General features: G+C 40.0%; 2 protein-coding genes across 3 annotated transcripts; one reads left to right on the forward strand and one right to left on the reverse strand.

Annotated features, from left to right (window-relative positions):
* The first annotated feature begins 5,671 nt into the window (after window positions 1-5,671).
* Window positions 5,672-8,050, forward strand: LOC101848197. Of its 2 annotated transcripts, XM_005096771.3 has the most exons (5): window positions 5,672-6,061; window positions 6,576-6,742; window positions 7,139-7,255; window positions 7,580-7,667; window positions 8,009-8,050. In XM_005096771.3, exons 1-5 carry the CDS (start codon window positions 5,690-5,692, stop codon window positions 8,027-8,029), a joined length of 765 nt encoding a protein of 254 aa, XP_005096828.1. In that variant the 5' UTR covers window positions 5,672-5,689; the 3' UTR covers window positions 8,030-8,050. The 2 variants fall into 2 exon arrangements, with proteins under 2 accessions (XP_005096828.1, XP_005096827.1); XM_005096770.3 differs by lacking the exon at window positions 8,009-8,050 and having other exon boundaries at window positions 7,580-7,766.
* Window positions 8,051-11,424: 3,374 nt separating this feature from the next.
* Window positions 11,425-21,028, reverse strand: LOC101848581 (glucosidase 2 subunit beta). Its single transcript, XM_005096772.3, has 6 exons — window positions 19,993-21,028; window positions 17,979-18,070; window positions 17,285-17,424; window positions 16,309-16,472; window positions 12,931-13,170; window positions 11,425-12,289 (listed from the first exon to the last, which is right to left on the reverse strand). The coding sequence occupies exons 1-6, from the start codon at window positions 20,449-20,451 to the stop codon at window positions 12,191-12,193; spliced, it is 1,194 nt and encodes a 397-aa protein (XP_005096829.1). The 5' UTR covers window positions 20,452-21,028; the 3' UTR covers window positions 11,425-12,190.
* Between the last annotated feature and the right edge of the window lie 1,640 nt (window positions 21,029-22,668).

Consider the following 22,668-nt stretch of genomic DNA (forward strand, 5'->3'; position numbering starts at 1 on the left):
CAAATTATAAGGCGCTGCACAGTGGCGACCGACAGTGGCATTGATTGTAAACTGTTCTGTATTTGTGTAATAGTGTGTATTTATGTATGTATTTATGCATGTATGTATTTATGTATGTACGTATTTATAATTATGTATTTATGTATGTATGTTTGCCATTGTAAAACAAAGTGCTCTTCTGGGACAAATACAAGTGTAATAATAAAAAAATTTTTTTTTTTACAGCGCTCGCAACTGCATAAGGTCATATGAGCCAATCGGAAGAAGACAGCCGATCTGATTTGGACGAAACATCATTAGGAAAATTTAAAACAGTGGAGAAGGCGAGGAAGAACAAAAAAGGGAAAGGCCAGGAGAGGAAGACCACTTGTCCAGCTGTTGAAAATATGGGTCGCCAAATAGTACAACCCACTATCCCAGAATTTTTTCCCCAGGACAACCACAGCAGTCCAGCAGCAGGAAGAGGGTGGAGCCATTGAGAAAAATTAGACGTAATAGGTATACAGGAAAGTCATTTATCAGAGTTAGATCAAAATCGAAGGTGTCATCCACATTGAATGTTTTCTGTGTTTAAACAAGTGCAGTTCTGAAAACGTCTGCCATTAGCACAGAATCTTTCAAAGACACAGCGATGTTTACTCATCAGTTCATTCAATTGTGGAAGTTTTTGAACTGTGAGTCACCAGTTCATGATGTTCGCCTCAATGATCCGTAGTGAATCGCCCTTAATGATGCTGATAGAGGCGCCAGGGGAATTAAAACTTTGGCCGACTGGGCACGTGTTGCAGTCTCTATACGACCCACAATGAGTGTCAGGACGCATGCCTTGACCAAACACACATCAGAGGAACTGGAGTGGTCATGTAAATGTCTTGCTGACAGGGCTCTTTTAAACACACAATCAGATATTAAGCATTCCTTTGAGTGCTTAGGCTTCTTTCAGCCAGATGATCTTGAACAACATTTTGGATATTTCAGAATGGCAGTAGGCAGTAACTATATTATTATCCAGGATATATTATTCTGCATTCATGATGCTACTGATAGGGCTGGTCTGAAACCCGCTCCAGGCACAATAAAATTACACCAAATAATTGTGCTCGGAAAAAAAATCTGATGATCTGTATTACAGAGACAACAGTAGTGTCAATCGAGGGGACATTGCAGATGATCAGTTTTAGCGGTTTTCAGTTGTTACTGGAAGGAAAGTGAAATGTGATGGAATTTTGCCAGTTTGTGAGGAAAGCTGGAATAGTTCTGAGGGTTGTGAGGCTGAATCCGGCCTAGAACAAGATGAATCAGTAAAGCCGGATACTGTTCCTTGTACCGATAATAGAGTTGATGCAAATTCGGTGTTAGGACAGCTAGAGAAGTTAGTGTGAATCATATGAGGACTTGCGAAATGAATGTCAAGTTCTGGAAAAGAAGTTGGCACCGTTGAAAGCAAACGAGCGATTCCTATCCAAGGACAGACTTCCACTGGACACTTTTGAATCTATCAAGGACCTAGCATAAGACAACTTGTGCCAGGGCGTGAACATTGACAGGGCCCTGAATCAGTTCTGGAACTTCTACAGGTGCATGACTAATAGGAAGAGCGAACAAACTATCACTGATTTCCAACGAGAGGATGATATGCGGATGCACACTGATGAAGAAAAGGCCGTGCTCTGTTGAAGAGATACCTGCTCAAACGAAAGGTAGCACTACGTCTTGGTTTCTGGGCTTCGTAACCTACCGAGATCACACCAGGCTTATCACAGGGATCTGCACTCTCGCCAGTTCTGTTCAACGTTTATACAATAGGGATAACATCTAACCAGCTGCAGGGGCCCGGACGTGTATTCGGTTTTGCTTATGATGTGCTGGTGTACAGGCGGGGCAAGAACTGCCAGGTTACAGCGGAGAGAGTACAGGAAGAACTCGACAGACTTGAACAGTGATGTGAAGCAAACAACAGGAAACTGCACCCAGACAAATACTGTGCACTGTAGTGTACACAGAATAACCATGCAGTGCACGAAGACATGCCAAGTATCTCGATTGGAGGCAAAGTGCTGAAGAGGGAACCCACACCGAAGTCAAACAGTTGTTTCCAGAACTAGAACTAGATCTAGATGAAGGACCAGGCTGGTCATAGTCAGAATCGCTAGAGGATTCATTCTCACCACCATCAAGTTCAATGTCAGACACTTCACCACAGTCACTTTCTTCATCTAGTAAAGTTTGAAAAAACTTACTTGCTTGTTCAGCAGAAAGCCGCGTTGATCGAGGTCTTGATCCAGACATAATTGAGAGCTAATGGGAAATGACGCTATTTTTAACGCCTTTTTGAATCACTAACTTGGACTGGAAAATGTTTCGTATTTTTTGTAGTTGTCGTGGTTTTAAATCGGTACTTTGAAAACGCCATTTAAGTGGCATGCCGTAAAAACGCGGAGCCACAAAGAGTTAAACTAGTCCTGTGTCAAGCTAGTCTACTAGCAGGCCACGAAGCAAGGGAAAAGGTATTGGGAAGGGGCAAAGCAACAAAAATAGGCCCAGATCTAGATCTAGATCAAGATCTTCGTTGAGACCTTTAGCTCCGGAGTAGGAGAAAGTGACTCAGGGCTCTTCTGACAACGCTTTTCGTTTCGCCCCTCGATTCACAGGGATCAACCCAGACATTGACACCACTGGAATGACGCCTCTTGATTTTTTCAGGCTGTATTTTACTGATGAAATTGTTGAAGAGCTTTGTAAAAATATTAACGACTACGGAAATCAAAGATGTGAGGCAAGAGCAGCAACGGCAATGGATCGCTCCGTTTACAAAAAGTGGCGAAAGATCACACCAGGTGAACTTTTCAAATTCTTTGAGGTAATCATTGCAATGGGGATTACAAAGAAGCCCAGAGTCTCTGACTACTGGACAACAACAACAAAACTGGATCGATAACAACAACAACTGACTACTGGAACGCTGACTTGCTGCATATGGCAACACCGTGGTTTTGGCAGATATTTTGTCATGACCGGTTTCAGCACATTTTCCACACGATGCTGTATGCTTGTGAATTGGACATACGAGGGAAAGCAAAGATTGAGCCGTTTGTCACTTCACTTCTGGAGCAACTTCAGGCTGCATATTACCCAACACAAGAGCTTTCTTTGGATGAAATGGTAATGGGTTGGAAAGGAAGATAGGCTCACATGCAGTACAACGTAATTAAACCAAGAAAATACCATGTCAAGACCTTTGGTTGCTGCGAAAGTGAGTCTAGTTATGTCATGAACCTACGTATTTACTTCGTCGCACAGACTTCGTTCGACCCCATGACAGCAGAAGCACAACAATCTGTGCGAGTCTTCGAAACACTCCTGTCCCCTCTCGTCGAAGGCCACCACATATATGCGGACAGATACTACACCAGTATGCAACTCCTAAATCATCTGAAGGAAAAGCAGTTTTACTTCACCGGCACAGTGAACGCAAACCGGAAAGGCTTCCCTGCTGAGCTCAAAACAGCCAAACTGGCTCACAGGGAAACACAGTGGTATCTGTACACAGAAAAGCAGCTTCTCTGTGTTATTTTTAGAGATAAGAAAGCCAAAAAGTCCTGTGCTGCTGTCTCCAACAGTTCTTCCGTTGCCACGGTGACGGTAAAAGATGTCGGAACACCATCAATGATCAACGCATATATAACTTCAACATGAATGGATGCGACAGATTTGATCAGGCTGTCCAAACCTACGGCATGTACACCAGAGCACGAAATGGTAGAAAAAGATCTTCTTTTGGATTTTTGAGGTCAGTCAAGTGAATGCCCACATTCTGCACATGAAAGCCGAGGGTCGGAAAGCGTCACTCTTGAAATTCAAGCATGACCTGATTTCGGAGATGTGCTCTTATGCAGCAGCACTCCTTCTGGAGGACATGGAACAGCAGCAGCCTGATGATAGAGGCCACATTCCATCCAACAACTCTGTGGCTGGAATGAAGAGCAATCATTTTGCAGTGAAGTCCAGCCTTACAAGCGTTTGTCGACATTGCAACACCCCCAACAAATAGGAAAAGGACCTCATTCTACTGCAAGGGATGCCCAAACCAGCCATAATTTCTGTCCGATATTGGAATTGTTCTTTGTTTCTCGGATGAAAAGTGAACCAGGACCGAACCTGGGATAGATTCTCACATAGTATGTTGTAACACGCGTATTTCATTGGCCAGCCGATGAACTCTGACCGTTCTATTCCTGGAGCACGCACTCTTCCAGAATGTAAACAACGCAGTTTTCTAAGCTCGCTGAAGGGGAGAGACGGTTGCCTCGATTTCTACACCTTTTCATCGTATTTTTGTATTTTGACCAGTTCATGACTTAGGTGAGTAAAATGTAAAGCTGTGTATTCTTATATAAGTGTGCTGTTTCACTGTTTGTTTATGATACATGTAGATTGGCTCAGACTGACGGTCGATAATCCCTTCCAACTGCTTTTATCGTCATGGGCCGAGTTGACTAGCTCCTCGAATCAAAATATCTCTAGATCTAGTCTAGTCGAACAAAAATCACAGAGGCTATAAGCGCTATTTAGATTAGCTAGGATAGAAACAATCTGGAAATAAAAAATCTTGTATGCATATATATTTTAGCCTAATTGATGTGTTATGTACTCTTGTAATGGATTGTCCAGAGAAAGCTGGTTGTTATTTGAACTACTCTTTCGAATAGTTGTTCGAATTTGATTTTGATATTTGATGAATCATGAATGTCGACAGTCTGATCGATGTTCCCAAACTTACCTTGAAAACTTTTGAGTTTGAGAATTGTTGCCTTCTGTACTTCTGCATTTTTCAGGGCTTTTTAATTTTTAAATTTTCTTATTGCTGAGCAATGCCTCATTTCAATTTTAATTCTAGATCTTGATTTAGAATCTAGCTTTTATAATTGATTTGGCCTAGATCTAGCCTAGAGACCCTAGCCCTATAGTCAGGGTGTCATATAAAATAAATGATTGGTAAACATTTTGAACGTACTACAGTCAAACCTCGCTATACTCCGCCCAGATCTAGTATTAGACTGGTAGTAGTAAAGACGAGAAGAGACAAACTGGCCGAGGAAAAGGGGGGGGATTAGTTTGAAAGGAGGTTTGATTATATGTGTATTATGTATAATATAAAGGTCAGTATTATGAAATTAGATTAGTAAGAACTATTTATGAATGAAATTTCATTTTCCCTCAGGACATGGGTGGCGTTCGTCGCAAGCAAAGTGCTAGCAGGAGCAGAGGCAAAAAGAGGAGGACGGGTCGCAATTTCGGTAGTGCATCATGCGACAACTCAGTTACAGGGACACCTGCCTCTACAGACACGACGCACAGTGCTTCAATCATGGACACCACTTCGCCTTCCACGTCGTCTGCTGACTCAGTGACTGCCACTGCTCGTGCTGCTGCTGCCCTTTCAGCCAGTGCCAAGAAGCTGCAGTACAACAATGTGGAAGAGACACCTACCGTGAACCACAACACGAACTTTTGGACAACCATCGTTCATCTCGAGACATTACTTGTCCTTTTTTCTTCTGTCGTGTGCGCAAGATGTCAAGATAAAGTTTCCCTTCGACAGAAGGACCCGTCCAACAGGGGTCTTGCAGTAATGTTGGAGGTGAGTTGACTTTCGTGTGGCACGCTCAATACTACGTATACGTCTCGGATGACGAGGGTGAACGCGCCGGAGGTCAACAGGTCCTTCGCCAATGCTGGACTTGCTGTCGGCATGGGTCATTCGGTCCTGAGGCGGTTTTGCGAGGCGATAGGGCTACTGTGTCTGTCTCTCAAGACCCACCAGGCGATTCAGAAGGAGGTGCACAAGTCTGCTCTGCAGAGCCTTCAGAGTAACCTCACTAGAGCACGAGACATTGTGAAGCAGCTCTACCAGAAAACGGAAGACTTCTTTCATGTGGCTGTCACCTATGATGGCACATGGCACAAGAGGGGGCACACGTCATTGCACGGAGTAGCTGCGGTGATCTGTGCTGTCAGCGGCTTGGTGCTGGATGTCCACGTCATGTCCCTACATTGCCAGGTGAGTGGTCTTGTTCAGATTAAATATTTTGCTTTTACATTTGGTTTTATTTTATCATTGTATTACAGCTCATACTTTGTCTTGGAATACTATAAAGCTTACATCTTGAAATAATATAATGCTTTGTTTTTCACACTGAGAATGTTGTTGGGGGTGGGGGGGGGTGGGAGGGGGAGCGTCTTGTAACTTGGTATGGAGTTCATATAAAAAGTTAGAAGAGAGATGAAAATAAATGCATGTTTCAATCTATTGAGAAGTCCTGATAATTTATTTGAACGTTATACAGTATAACACGGATAGGTTGAACACAGAAGACCCGAAATCACGCTTCCATGGAACTGTGCCTGCGGTCCTGTTGTTTTTTTTTCTTTTTTATCTTTGTAGGATATCCCTGGAACTACCTAGGCCGGTCCTTGCGAATTCGAGCTATCCGTGTTATAGTCTATGCAACTTTATTATCCATGAGCATGATTCTAAATTCCTTGTATTTATTATCTTTTTGTTCTTTCAACAGTTATGCAAGGTCATGGAAAAACGACTAAAGGACCGACCAGATGACCTCGAGAGGTGGAAGACAACCCATAGACCTAAATGCCACAAGAATCATACAGAGTCTTCAGGTTCCATGGAAGTGGCTGCAGCTGCAGTCATGTGGGGGAGATCGGAGCAGTATGGCCTCAGGTTAGATACATTTGGTAATAAAAAGTAAACGAGAAATATATAAACTGAAAATAATATGTGCACAGGAAGATGGAGAGAAAATCTTGAAGATTGATTTGGATGTGTCAAGAACACCTAATCTTGATCAAACAATAGCAAACAAAATATAGTGTCCAAAATTCTAATCTTTACTAAATTGTAGCAAGCAAATTATTGATAAAACTTTTGAGGTAAACCATCATTTATTTCATTGAGTTTTGTCACTTTGTACCTGAAGTGTATGTTTGTTTTGTGTTGTTTTGTGTTGTTTTGTGTTGTTTTGTGTTGTTTTTTAAAAAAAAAAGTGGACACTTTTTGTGTGACAAATTTGCAGTTTGAGGATACTTTAATTTTTCTCCTTACATCTGAATGTCTCAGGTACACTACAATGATCTCGGATGGAGATTCCAAGACTTACAATGAGCTGACCAAAAACCCACCTTATGACGGCATTGCTGTGACGAAAGGGGAGTGTGTCAACCATGTTTCAAAACGGTAAGTAAATTTACCATGACTGTATTACGTCAAGTTCAGTATAATATATCCTTTATAAGGTAAGTCGATTGAACACACACGCTTACATCTTGCCAGGCAGCCGAAATCTGTTTAGTAGAAATTAATTTAATACGTAGTCCGTTGTGTATATGATCATTGTACAGTTATGTTTATGTTTCACTGTATTTTATATGTAACATATATGACCACTCCTCTGGTAAAAGTACAGAAAACTGGGCAAATTGTTAATGTACAAATACTGTTTTGTGTCAATGCAGTTTCACATCAGTTTGTTTTCTATTCTTTTCCTTATAAATCTCCCAGCATTGGCACTCAGCTGAGGAATGTGGTTGCTGATGAGCGGAAACGGGGAGTGACTCTTGGTGGAAGGGCATCTGGAGCTTTGACACAGGTAATGAGAATATTCTTTTACCTAAGTTAGTGTCATGTTTGAAAAAAAAAAAAAATGCAAATGAGGAAGTGAGAAGTCGGTGTTTGTACAGGTAATTGTCTACAGATTTTTAAATATTTTTTTAAAAGCGGGATGTTGGACATTAGTGTGGTTTGCTTTTTCTGTCACAATTTTACAGTCTTCCTATCTATCCCACCCTTCTTTTTCTTCTGTTAATGTATTCTGCACCTCTGATTTTCAACGCATACCACCTAAAGTTTTGCAAGTGCTGTAACGGCTCTACCAAACTTATCAAACTAAGCTTATTTTCTTTTTCCTTTTCTAATTCATTTATTCCCCAGGAGAAGATTGCAAAGCTGTAAGTGTACTTTACTAGAGTCGTGAGGAGTGTTGCCGGCAGCCGGGTTGCAGGTGAAGACATCTGTTTTACTGGAGCCTCGGAGGAGGACATCAAAGTGATGGCCGCCATCAAGGCGTCTTATTTCCACTGTGTCTCCACAGATGCTTTTCCAAGAGGGACTCAACTCCTGGTGCTTCTTCAACAGGGCTCAAGCCAGGGACCAACCAGTCCCTGAGCACAAGAAGCACCAGACATGTTTTTTAAACACGACGGTGGCTTCCTATGTAAGGCCAGTATATGAAAGAATGACTGACCCGAAGCTACTTGCGGGCTGTATGATGGGTAAAACCCAAAATAATAATGAGGCATTCCACAGCCAGATATGGCTTCGGTGCCCTAAGCACATTTTTGTGGGCAGGGACCGGGTCGAGGCTGCCACTGCCATGGCAGTGTGCGAATGGAACCGGGGTTCCGTTGGTTCCCACACCTGGATGTGGAACCTTCGACTTGAAATTTCAAATTGCGGTATTCTTTTGGGGAAAAAGCGGGATGAGGAAAGAATGAAAATCTCTGACACATATGACAAGTCAAAGGCTGAAAAGCGAGCTGCAAAAAGAGCTGCAGCTGAAAAGCAAAATAGCCTCGCCGAAGCCCTTGAGGTTGAAACGTTTGGATCGGCTTCATATGCACCCGCGGCTTCGGCATTCTAAATTTTGTGTCCGAGATTTTCATTCTTTTATTAATGTAAGTTTTTACTTTGTTCTAATTTGTTTGTTGTATTTTTAAATAGTCTGTCTGCAGTAGTTGTTGTTTTTTACCCCTGTAACAATTTTACATTTATTTTCAGCAATTTTCTTTTCACACTACTTATATGGGGTATACATCATAACTTTGATATTTCTGATGATTTGTACATTCGTTATAATTCTTTATAATACATGTGAGAATTTCAACTCTCTATCTTCAATAGTTTTTTTTCTGTAAGAATTTTTCTATCTTTTCAGAACGATTTCAGCAGTTCATTATGATCAGGTGAAGAAGAGGGTCAACATTATAAGTCATGTTGTATTTCTTGCCTTTTTATGGCTTCATTATAATCCTAAGGTACATATGTATAACGTGTGAAAATTTCAGCCTTGTATCTTCAATACTTTTTTATTCTATAACAATTTTACTGTCATTTCAGAAGGATTTCGGCTATTATTTTACCAACAGTATACTTATATATTGTATCCAAATTCCTGTTTATTGCAGTTTGTTGGCTTTTTTTGTGGTTTTCTAAACTCTGTTGATGTCAAATAAAACTTTGACATATGAGATTCCTAAAATGAAACAATTTTTGTCTTATTCATTATGTATTGAATACTTCTTTTGTCTTTTTCTCCGAAGTGTATTTTTTTTAGGGGTAGGGGTAGGGGTCGCGGCGGCGGAGATTTCTCAAATACCAGTTCATCAATTGCTTTGAGGTTTTGCATGATGGCTCCCTGTATATGTAGCTATGACGTGCTAAAGAATCATTGTGATATAATGACTATTTTGGCCTGTGCTGTGAGGTATGAACCAAATTTGATCTGATATGAAGAGAATCTCATAAGGCGGCAGTTGGTGAAGACTTTGACATTTTGTATCTCACAAAGTTATTGTCGAAAACCAATGATTTTTTAGCACGTTGCAGGCTATATGATTATATTTATTGTGATCAAACAGGAACTGTTTATCTTTACAACTTTTGTCACAACTTGCGCCGCCAGGCTGACAAGAATTTTATCGGCCACAGCCTGAACATCATAGACTTATGAAAAATAGTACCTGGTGGGCAACTATTCTTTGTTGGAATCTTGAGTATGAGTCCTGGGGTCTTTTAAATTGTATATTTAAAGTCAGAAAACTATTAAATTAAGATTTTGCTTTCAGCTTGGACCTTAAATGTATTTTATTTGAATATGTCCATCCTTACAAAATGAGTCAGTCCTGTTACTAACTTTTATTCATCGCTATAAGTTTTAAATTTATTCCCTAAAATGTTCTATGTTATCTATCTACTTACTTATCAATCTATTTATCTGTCTATCTATCGGTGTATCTAATCTTTCTATCTGTCTATTTATCTACCTATCTAATCTGTCTGTCTCAAAGTTTCTTCCCTTTCTGCTGTGATGTTGTCCCTCTCAGCCATTCATGATACAAACACGGGATCATGTGGAGAAAAGAAACCCTTTGTGTATGATAGTAACAGGATGGACATTGATACTGTCCATCCATCCTGTCACCAAACAAAAACATATTCTGATTACCTTGTCGCTCACTGCTGATGATTTCTTCCACAAGTAATTTCAAGACAGAGTGTCTGGAGATTTGGATCTTTAAAAAGTTTACTTTGGAAGGCAGATGTAAGTTTTACAGAGTTAGGTTGTTGGTGTGTTGAAAACAATAAAATAAATTTCAGTAAACTTAATGGTCTCTCCGAATTGCAAATTCTTCTTTTTCTTTGATCTTTGCTTTGAATGTTTGTATAGACCTTCTTTTAACTTGTTATAAATGTAGAATGGTGATAAGTTCATAAGTTTTGTGCAATACCATGCATTTGTTACGGTAACAGCAAGGACATTACTCAGCTTTAAGCCCTCCTGTGAGCTTAACCCTCCGGACTTAAGGTCCAATATTCTGGTTTGCGACCACAGAGGTATGCACTGTCCAAATGGGTCTATTTTTCAGAAGAAATAATGACATTCATTTTTGGGGGCACCGAATTTGAAGAGGGGGGCCATTTTTTTTAAAACGACTTATATAAAAGATCGTTCAGTCATTGGAAATAACAAGGTCTTTCTTTTTATACGTGTAACTGCTCAGCAACATGGGTGGCATGATTGTTGAGCTCTCATCGCGCGTCCCTATGACCGTATAATTGCTCGACAATATTTTGTGCAATAACGTCGCAGCTGGAAAAGCGGGGGGGGTTTTTTTTGGGGGGGGGGGGGTTGTAAGTGTTTTACGGCGCTCGCAACTGCATAAGGTCATATGAGTGCGCGGGACACATTAAACTTTTTCGGTTGGTAGGAAATTTCGAATTTTGCCCGGGTGGCAGCCGAAGCCTACTCTTACCGATTTTAGACCACCAAGGGATCTTTAACGTGCGCAACTTGCACACGGGCCCTCCGAGATTTTTCGCCCTTGTCCGAGAAGGCTAGGTGTAGATCTTTCCTACCAGAAGATCAGGGGTGTGGCTGAAAGACAGCAGTAAGAAGAAGCCAAAGAGTAGCAGTAGAAAGGCTGTAGAAAGAATCAGGAGCCCAGAGGAGGGGGCAAAGGAGATGAGGGAGTGGGGGCAGAAAGAGGAGACGAAAGCAGACGACAGAACATTGCTAGAGAGCAGGAAAGGGGGTGAAAGGAGACAAATTTAGAGAAGAAAATTTTTCGGCCACTACCTGGATTCGAACCCGGGACCTTTGAATGAGAGGCCAACACCTTACCCTCTAGGCCACAAGAGCCCCCTGGAAAGGCGGCTAAATGATGGAACTTTTTTATAAAGAATAACAACAAGGATAGGGGAAGTCAAATTTTGGGAGTTAGTACTCCACAAAATACATTTTTGCTCTCTCCTAAAAATTGTCCCAAAAAACCAGTAATAAAGCGGTTAGAGAAAAACACCATCGAAATAAGACACCACATAATGATATTGCCGGCCAGCAGTTCAGATGTACTATGCCCAAAATTGAGAAGAACAAAATTATTGCTGTTCTCAGTCCGTGGTATGGTATTGGTTGCATGTGCCTTAGAAATGTTTGGTCAAAATTGAGATTCTTGATGTTTAAAAAAAGCAACACAAAAAAAAAAAAAGAGACGAGAAGTAGGTACAGTAGTTATTGTTAAAAACAATTCTTTTTCTCACCAGAAAAACGTTGCTTTCTGGGCTTGGAACAATTGAACAGCTTGCCAATGATATGTACAGGTAGCGCACCGCACACCAACCATCAAATCAGCAGGTAGCTGGTGACACCAAGCACACCAACCTTCCAATCAGCAAGCAGCCGATGAGATCAGGATAAGAACCTAGCACACCATCCATCCAATCAGCATTCAGTTAGAGACATAATAATAAGCACCCAGCATACCAACCATCCAATCAGCAGACAGCTACACACCAACCATCCAATCAGCAGACAGCTACACACCAACCATCCAATCAGCAAGCAGCAGGAGAGGACATCTTGAAGGCGTACAGGCAAAGCTCTGATTCAGACACGCTGATCACTTCGTCTCTTAGTCCACACAGCAAAACAATCTGGGGGAAGAAGGGAAGGGGGGGGAGGAACGAGGAAACATCTGAGGGTAAGACTGGATAGACATGGTGCAGTATACTTTACAGGTAAAGTAGAACAGAGTTTAAGTTTGACTAAAGAGAAGTACATTGACGCGATAAGTCATTTAGTTTCGTATGTTAAAGTAGATAGAAATGATAATGGTCATTTAATGTTGGGAGAAAAGCAAGACAGACAGACAGTTTGGTTTCCGTTTTAGTAAGAGTTTCGCCGCACTTGCAAAAAAATTAGGTCATATTATAAGTGCTGAATATTAGGTGTTGCTAGAAATTAATGTACAAAGAAAAGAAGTAGAGATACAGATGATAAATGTTTGATAGGAAAGAAGGAACAAATGAGTAAACAAAATAGTATGTCCTTACAATATAGAGAAACCCAAAGACAGCATGACACAGCATAATATTTATCTATATATAAACAATACACAAGCATGAAAGATGAAAAAAAAAAAGAAACAATGGAATAAAGAAGAAAGAAGGAAATTTTTTTTTTTTAAAGAGGGGGGGAGGGGAATGACAGCAAAGCACTTACCTACTAAAAAAAACAACCCAAAAACCCCCCCCCAAAAAAAACAACCACACAGACAGCACAGCCTTGACCTTACCTTGGACATGCGTGCCCGGCCGGCCGGACACAGAGAGCCCTCCCCTCCAGTCATCTCAATAACATGCTGACCCTCGACCATCTCCACCTTTGACCTCTGGCCGCCCAGGCTGACTGGCGGCCGATAGTCGGAGGTCTGGGTGACTGACTTGAAAGGGCAGACCTCGTACTTGTACTGGTCCGACGTGAGCGTGTGACATTGCTTGCTCAGAGCGTAGAAGATGCCGTTAGGGCCGTAGTTCTGAGGGGTGGGGGGGTGGGGAGCCAACACAGCAGAAGTTCTGTAGTTTAGTTTTAGTTTATTTTTACTTTGCTTTAGTAAAAGTTTTATAGCACTTGCAACACAGTTATTTAGTTTACCTTTCATAATAATAATAACGATAATAATAATGACAATGATAATAATAATAATTTGCAAAATGATGATGATAATAATGATGATGATAATAATGATGATGATTAATAATAATGATAATAATAATAATAATAATAATAATAATAAATGACATTTATAGCATTCTACCCTGTTCAAATAATAAAGGCTCTATGAACACATAGACCATACATTGTGTTCTGACTAAAAATCTGAATGTGACACAATGTGATGGAATCAAGTGCTCATCAATTTTTGGGGATGCGGATTTATTGGTATCATCTTAAAACTAGTTCAATTATCTTGCTATCCCTGAAGAAAATGCCCATCTATCTTAAGTCAAAATATTTGAGATTGAAGAAAGTTGGGTTGTTTGGTTTCAAAGGTAGAATAAACGAGAAAATGGACGCCACAGTTTGGTAATTTCCATAGCTTGATAGTCAGTGGAAAATGAAAACTTACACTTTTTGTGCTTTTAATCAAAGATTTTCAGTGAATTCCACCCAGAAATATGTTCTTAATAGAACAACAATGGTGTTAGGCCAAAACACAAAAATTCGATAAAAATTACCAAACTGGCAGAAGAATGCCAGTTCCTTTAATTTCATTATTTTGACAAGCAACTCATTTCACCACGCTGCCTCACAAATACTGTAGTCTCAGCCTAAGATCCCCGTGCTTGGGAGCAAGGAAAATGCGGGATCTTAGGCAAACCGGGATCTCAGCCAAATGGCCGGGGGAAGAATCTACAGTAACTCATGGTGAGGCCCAAAATCTGTACAATGATCTTCCCTTACTTAAAATGAACTGACTTGACTCCAGGGCACTAAAAGTTCTTTTCTCAGAAGTCAGTTATTCCTTTTTTTTTTTTGGGGGGGGGGGCGGAAGGGGCTTTATAAAAAATACTGTGCCAGGTGGGAACCAGTTGGCTTCAGGCAATGCTCCCACTAAAAATTTATTGTTTTCCTTCTCTGACGGAGTTCCCCGCCCATGTCATGATGCATCGTAAATCATTGTGTTGTGACTATGCTGACTAAATTTTTTTTTAATGAAAGGCAGGTTCACTGCCAACAGATGACCACATTACGCAAAAGCGAACGGACAGTTAATGATTATGCACGCCAGTCTGTCTAGGAAGTTTGAGAGCAAAACTGAAAGACGAGAGCGATGGTCGGAGAAACGTAAGCGCCCACGAGTTCACAGTTTGATGGAAAGCAGACTGATGCTTGCTTGTAGGCTCTCCCCACCTAGTGAATGATGTAAGATCAGGTGGACGGCTAAGGCGATCGGGGAAAGCAACGCATCAACGAGCTCACACCTTGGTGCGATCCCGTCTGGGGTAAACATTGTGACTGCTTTTATTGAGATTTATAACAGCGGGTGGGATCGCATTCATGAGAGTGGATGATCTGAGATGTGACGGACTGTAGTATGATAGCAAATTTTCGCAACTTGGTTGACCAGTAGAGCACACCCAGGTTTCTTTTCTTTTTTTTTAACCCAAAAACCCAATAAAATTAAGACCTGAAAAGCAGGACCTTAGCCAAATGTAGCTCCTTCAGTACGGGTCAGAGCGGGTTCTTAGCGACGACTTTTATATAATAAAAATTGTTTTTCCAAAGCAGAGGGATCTTAGGCGAACTGTGACCATAAGCCGTGTGATCTTAGGCAGAGACTACTGTATATGTTAAAAACGTTGCTTTGGCTTCCCGTGTCAGCTAGAATGTAAAAAAAAATTGCAATATTATGTCATAAATGTGTCAATAACAAAGCTCCCTCTTATCTTAGTAATCTCATCCAGATTTATGTTCCATCTAGATCACTAAGATCAGGCGATCAGTACCTTGAGTCCTTAGAAAAGGGGGTAAAAAATGTGCAGAAAGATCGTTTGCCCACCTTGCTCCATCAGTTTGAAAATCTCTTCCCCAACCCTTGAGACATACAACATCTAAGTCTAAATTTTAAAAATCTTTAAAGACACATTTAATGACATCAGTATTGTGTCAGTAAATTCATCTTCAGTACAATGTTATGCAAATGACTATGTATCCATTTATGTATTTGCGAATTGCATAGAGTATATTATTCTATTAGGTATGTGTATGAGCTCATTTCGTAACGATGTGTAAGCGTGCGCATGTGATAAGCAAGTTCATGTGTATGTGTGTGTTTGGCGTGCATGTGTGTGCACATGTGAGCGTGTAATGTGTGTGTGTGTGTGTTTGTGTGTGTGTTAGTGTGTGTGTATGAGTGTGTGTGTGCGCGTGTGTGTGTGTGTCGGGTGCGTGAATATTGTTTGTACATGCATTTATGTAAAGCGCCTAGAGCTGTGTTTACATGGGAGTGGGCGCTATAGAAATGATCTTCATTATTATTATTATTATTATTATTATTATATATTTCATGATATTTATAAAAATAGCAATAATTTTCACTTATATAGTCCACGTATACTAAATAAGTGACAATTTTAATCACTAGGAAGATTTGTACAGCACTTGCAACACAAAATAGAGGTAATACGAGAATCCATTAGATGTGGCACTACAGAGTGTAATATACAAAAAAAGGAGGAGAGACGAGGATGGCAGATGTTAGAAGGAACAGCCATGCGAGAGCACTGACAACCACCCACAACAAAGGTTCAAAGATCAGCAAATGCTTGACCTGTCTCAGCAAGTCAAAGGGCACTGCAGAAAAGCAGATTGTTTGAGTCTGTGTTTAAGTAAAGAGAAGTACATTAACATAACAACAGTCGTTTAGTGCTGAGGAATAACCAAGACACAATAAGGGGAAAGAAAAGAAGTAGGGCACATCTATCAATGGCATCTTCCAACTATTCCCAAAGACAGAAATAGCAGAGGAAAAGATTTGATGCAGGCCTTACCGGAGACACCCTCTACCCACCCACAGCCACAATCATCACTTTTGAAAGTGTCTGACAGTTCTGCGAAATAAACAAACAAAAACAAAAAAAGAACAGACAAGCATACTATACACACATACCGGCCTCTGATAGTCTGAGAGCTCTGTCTGTGCCTGCCGCAGATAGCTAGCCTGAAGGTCATGACCTTGAGATCGCAAATGTTGCTCCCGTCTACTCAGAGCCACAATCTCACTACATCTGTCCGTGCAGGGGGCATGGTAGACGGAACCTTGTGGTTGACCTTCTGGATAGACAGAGAGAGAGAGAGAAAGTGTGAAAGAAAAAGACAAAGATAGAAAAAGGGAAAGAGAAAGAGAGAGCAAAAACAAAGAAAGACAGAGAGACGCATAAAAATAACATGCTCATACACGGGACATGGTAGACCCTCTGGATTAGACACAGAGAGAGAGGGGGGGGGGGGAGGAAGTGAGAGAGAGAGAGAGAGAGAGAGAGAGAGAGAGAGAGAGAGAGAGAGAGAGAGAGAGAGAGAGAGAGAGGGAGAGAGAGAGAGAGAGAGAGAGAGAGAGAGAGAGAGAGAGAGAGAGAGAGAGAGAGAAGGGGTGAGAGAGAGAAGGGGTGAGAGACAGAGAGGGAGAGAGAGAGAGAGAGGGAGAGAGAGAGAGAAAGATTGAAAGTGAGAGACTGAGAAAGAGAGAGGGAGACATCTTTCCAGGAAGGACAGCAAAAGAAGCCAATTTGGGCTAAGTTGAAGAACATTTCTACAGTCAATACAATATATCATCTCATACTCATGCAAAAGTATCAGTAAGATAAAATTCACATAAAACTCTTTGTATATATATATATATCAATTCAATATACCAACCCCCCTCCCCCCCCCACCAATCCAGTCCCCCACCCTCAAAACAACCACAATAAGACAACAAAACTACTGAAACAATATTTGCTAATTTGATGGGGGGAGGGGGGATCTTTCTCTCTCTCACTCTCTCTCTCTCTCTCTCTCTCTCTCTCTCTCTATGTATGTACTAACCCCCCCCCCCCCTCCCCCACACACTCCAAACTACCAGTACAGTAGAAAGAAAAACCCTCCACCTCCAATCCTCATGAATTCCGGCACAAGTGCCCCCTGCCACTCGTCGCTCCCGTCACAACAGTCGCAGATCCCGTCGTTGACCTTGGACGAGTGGAGGAACTGAGGAGGGGAGCCGGGGACCTGCACTGTGCAGTAAAATCTGTGGGAGCACAATAGTTCTTGACATTATACAAATAGTAGAGAGAGTACAAATAAATAAAAACACTGGGAGATTGTGAGGGGAAAATTTCTTTTGTTATTAAAAAAAACTTTCATTTACTAACGGATAGAGTTGGGTGGGGGGCAGGGGGGGGTTTCAAGCCCGTAATCCCTTCACTACCAACTGCCACTAATCTCGAGAATGTCTGAAGTCGAAATGCCAAATCGATACTATTTTCGTTATAGTTGAAATAACACGTGAGAGCAACTTAGATCCAACACAACTTGAGGTGGGTCAACTACTAAATCTGGCATCAATTTTTAGGAAAATAGTGGCCCGAGTTCCTGCTGACATAAAGCTTAACTGTTGTTCCCATGATAGAGTTCGAAATTTGGAAACTTGAGGTTTGGGGCAAAAAATCGGGCTATCACAAATAAATCGTGATTAGTGGAAGGTCTGGTAAAAGCAAAGGGAGCAGATTTCATGACTGACCCTATAAGAACACCCATCAACCACCCACAAAAAGGTACAACTTTGTACTATGTGTAGCTTACTTGCTGTGAGGGCAGGCCGATGTGCCTGGTTCATCTGAGGAGTCCGGGCAGTCACAGAAGTCATCATTGACTTTGTCCATAGAAATTTGAACCTACAAGCCGAAAAGTGCAAAAAAGATATACAATTTTAATCATTTAATTTTATCAATTTAATACATTTTTACAGATATTAAAAAATTAAGTCAGCAAATTTATTTTCAGGCATAAAAACAAGCCAAGTGTTACTGACTATGGCATTTTAGTTTAATAGTTTTAGTAAGGTTTTACGGTGCTCGCAACTGCATTTATGAGCGCCAAAGGGTTATATATGTTAACAAAAAAAGTCCATACGAGTATTAGGGTTACTCTGCTCACCTCTCTAGCTTCAACAGCACAAAGTCTGCTTCGACTATAAAGGCACCCCGGAAATAGTGGGTCACAAGAAAGTGACATAACATACAAAAGAAGTAGTGCACGACATTCATTGATGAATCAGGCCATTTACAAATATCTACTGTGCATAAGAAGTTTGTTAATGTCCCCCCTTGGGGAATGGCCTAAAGACACTGTTCTGTCAGTAGTAGTGCCGCGGGGAATATATGATGATAAAATTATAACAGTAACAATATAACACACAGCAGACTATCCTCTGTCCAGTCCAACACAATTTTTTTTCAGTGTAGACAGTAAAGCACAGAATATGTGTGTGCACCTAGAGAAAGGTACAAAAAGTTTCCCCAGACCGTTTCCAGCTACAGGCTGATATATATATATCGACAAAAATCACTTTTTGGACCAAAATGTGTTTCCATAAAAAAATGATGGACCCACCATTTTTTGACAATGTGCTCAAAGGGTTTTCAAAGATTTGACTTCTAAATATTTTATTTTGAATTATTTTGACGGTAGGGTATAATAAAAGTAAATAACTACTTTTAAAAGGTAGTAAAAATCTATTCTCGAAGCACATTTTCTCTTCCCTGCTATGTTTTACCATTGAATTCTATTCTTGATATAGATGTCAACTGAATGTCAAATATAACAACATGAATTTTCCATGAATAAATACATTAAAAAAAAAAAATTTTTTAAGTTTATAGGTGTTTTAACGTTTTTAAAACTTAAAAGCTCATTTTTTCAAAATTCTATCATTACCCTACCTCACAAAATATATGCAATATCTGAAAAACTACTTGAGATATCTATGAGAGTATTGAGAGTAGTAATCTTTCTATAATAATTCTAAGATTCATCAAGTCAGACTACATCATATTTTTTTATAAGGACGTGGCTATTCGAACTCGAGTCCGAACAGCTGTGGGAGGCTATTCAGACCCTCTAGTCTGAATTCGAGTCCTAATAGCCTTTCGTGGCTATTCCGACTCAAACTCCAATGCGTGCGTGCGCAATCACTAGGTGTACTGGGTGTGAAGCAGACAAGCAATTCGACCTTGGCCTTCCTCGGTTTCTATGATCTGGCCAAGGAACTTACAACAAATGGGCGTCGACCATGGTGACCCAGTGCGAACTGCGGTCTTTTCTTTTTACAAAGGATAATAGGGCCAGGCAGTGGGCATTGGTATGGGAGGGAATATAAATCTGCTAAAAAAAAGGAGTGACGGTGGTGGGGTGCACATGGGCAAGAAAGATGGAGAGAGAAAAAGTAAGAGAAAAAAAGAGAGAAGAAAAGTAAGAGAGAGCAGAGAGAGAGAGAGAGACAGAGAGAGGGAGGGGGGAGGGAGGGGGGTCTATATAAGGACTGATTTTATGAATTCTATGTTTTGATAATTGATCCCTTTGTAGTCGTGAAACGCAGTGTAATAGCCTACCAGTAGTTTATAGTCCGAATAGCAACAGGAGACTATTCGGACTCGAGTAGACCTCACTTACAGTACAACTGGTGATTGCGCAGGCGCACTGGAATTTATTATTTAAGTCCGAATAGCATCCAGTAGTGGCTGTTCGGACTCGAGTCCGAATAGCCACTTCGTTTTAATAAATAGATCTATAATACCAAAAGATTAAAAACTGATACCTGTGGTGCTGCAATGCAGGAGAACATTCCATTCTTGTTCAGCATGTATCTCTTCCAGTCAGATGGCAGGACTCCACGTAACACCAGGGATGAGGAACCGGATCTCTGTAAGCTTTCATCGTCAGAACCATCTCTGTACACATCACTTAGTGTACTCCCAGGCAATCTGTTTCCTTTGACATCAATATTTTGTCTTGCAGCTGCTCCATTTTCTTCGACATCAGCATGTTCAGCTGCAATTTTCTCAGCAATATTTCTCTGGTCATTCTCCAGTATTCCATCTTCTATGGCCATGTTCTTCACTAAAGTCTGCGACTGGGAGGAGTGCTTGTTCTTTTTGCCTGGAATTTTCCCCAACTGTGTGATGCTGATGCACTGAAGTAAGTAAAAAAGCACTGCAACTACGCCAAGTAGGCCCAATGTCCTGTATTTCCTTCGACAAAACTGTAACGGCGCCATCAAAATATCTAGATCTAGTTGACCTAGAAACTAGATTGACACTATAAATAATAATATAATCTAATAATACAATGGACAGAGAATTGTAATTTAGCCTATGTTACAGTGACTGTAGACTGTAGTCAGTTCAATTTCAGTACAGTGCGGAGGCCTCTTTAATTCGTGAACTTTTTATTCACACACACACTAGAATTTGCAGTTTAGAACTACAGTACAGCTCACACTCACTCAATTTTATTGTGGACTTGAGAAACCTGGAGTAGATCTACTTGGACTTAGGAGTTGGACCAGCCTCGGGACTTCAAATTGGGCCTAATTTTTTTATTTTTTTTAAACTTTAAGAATCTTTTTATGATGATTTTTGAATTTTTTGAAGACTGACAATGCTAAGATCCATTGCAATGGACCATGGAAAAACTTTCGGATTACATTTTCCTTTCCATCAGTTCATTGAATGTATTCGTTGTTAGACTATATCCTTTCATAATATGCTGTGTCTGTATGTAGACGTCTCGATTGCTTTCGGTTTCTCTACACTGTACACAACTCCAACTCTGACTCCTAGGGAGCGGCCATGTTGAACAATTTAAAAATTGACATGGACGGGAAGAGGATTATAAAACATTGGAACAGTAAGAAACGAACCAAAACAAGACAAGAAAACAATCTTGTCCACAAAACGAACGGCTGTTAGGAAAAGGGGCGTGGAAAGGGGGAAGAGGAAAGCAGTGGGGAGAAGGAGGGAGGGAGAGAGAGAGAGAGAGAGAGAGGGGGAGGGGGGGAGTGGAGTTAGAGGGAGTGGGAAGTATCATTATTTTTTATTACATATTATTACTATATAATAGTAATAGTAGTTGTGAAAGTAATGATAATAATAATAGTAATACAGTGTAGTACATGTAATTGTGAAAGTAATAAAAACTACAACAACAATAACAACAATAACAAGAACTAATAATAATAATAATAATAATAATAATAATAATAATAATAATAATAATAATAATAATAATAATAATAATAATAATAATAATAATAATAATACAAAATTATGTATTGACAATAGTAGACTATTTTTAATAAAATGTATTTTATTAGATAGGCCATATATAATTATTATATTATAGACCTAATTAGGCCTATAAAGTTAATTTCTTTCACTCGCAATTTTCTTATTTATTCCAGTAACATATTATCTTATTTTAATTTAGTCACCAAGATTCTCAAAAAGTGAACCCCATGCATCTATACAGCCTTTTCATATTTTTAGTGCATGAATTTTTGTTAAAAATAGAGGTTTATAGTATTAGTTAGTAGTGTGGGCACGGTATACACTGCCAAAGAGAGCTCATAGTGTAAATAGTAGTATAGATAGGAAGAATTTACCATGCCCAGTAATAAAAATTTTAATAGGCTAAAACTTAATTAATCTACAGACACAGAGGCGTGACTCTACAAACACACAAAAAAAATACAACAAAAAACACCGGGGCCCCCTACCCATGGTCTCAGCAACATTCACACAATCGTACCGAGAGTTATTATAAATTAAATAGGTTTCAGGACAACATTCTTAGGTTTAGCCTGTTTTCACTTTAGAAAAATAATAAATAGGATTAGACCCTGAATTTTTGTTAACTTTGAAGAATTTTATTTTTAAAAATAGATTTCTACACGTGCTGTAACTTGAAAACTGACTGACGGGTAATTTTGGCCTCAGCTAGATTCTCAGTTGTAAAGTTGCATTCAAACAATCGTACTTTGATTAATTAAAATTAATGAGTTTCAATGTTATTATTCTATAAGATACCAAATCAGGTTTAGTATTTTGTCACTTTAAAAAATAAAATTGCCCAAAATTTTTACGAACTTCGAAGCACTGTAACAGTCTTCAAAATTGAATAAATATTTATTATCAATTTAAAACCCAAGTGGGTGATTTCTACAGAATTTTAAAAGTTTACAGTTTGGGAAATATCGCTTTTAAAACCTAGTCTGCTGGAGTTTTTTTGTTGTTGTTGTTGTTGGGTTTTTTTTCCTAACCGCGTCATTAGGCCTATGTTTATTGAAAGCAAGTTTTGAGAACCTGTAGTGTCAAAAAGAGTTCACTCTAAAATTAATTATTTCTTGTAATGAGTTTTGCCACAGGCCATCTATGGAGATTCATCATTATATATTATGTGTGTGTGTGTGTGTGTATGTGTGTGTGTGTGTGTG

This window comes from Aplysia californica, unplaced genomic scaffold, assembly GCF_000002075.1.
Source record: "Aplysia californica isolate F4 #8 unplaced genomic scaffold, AplCal3.0 scaffold00137, whole genome shotgun sequence".
NCBI lineage: Eukaryota > Metazoa > Mollusca > Gastropoda > Aplysiida > Aplysiidae > Aplysia > Aplysia californica.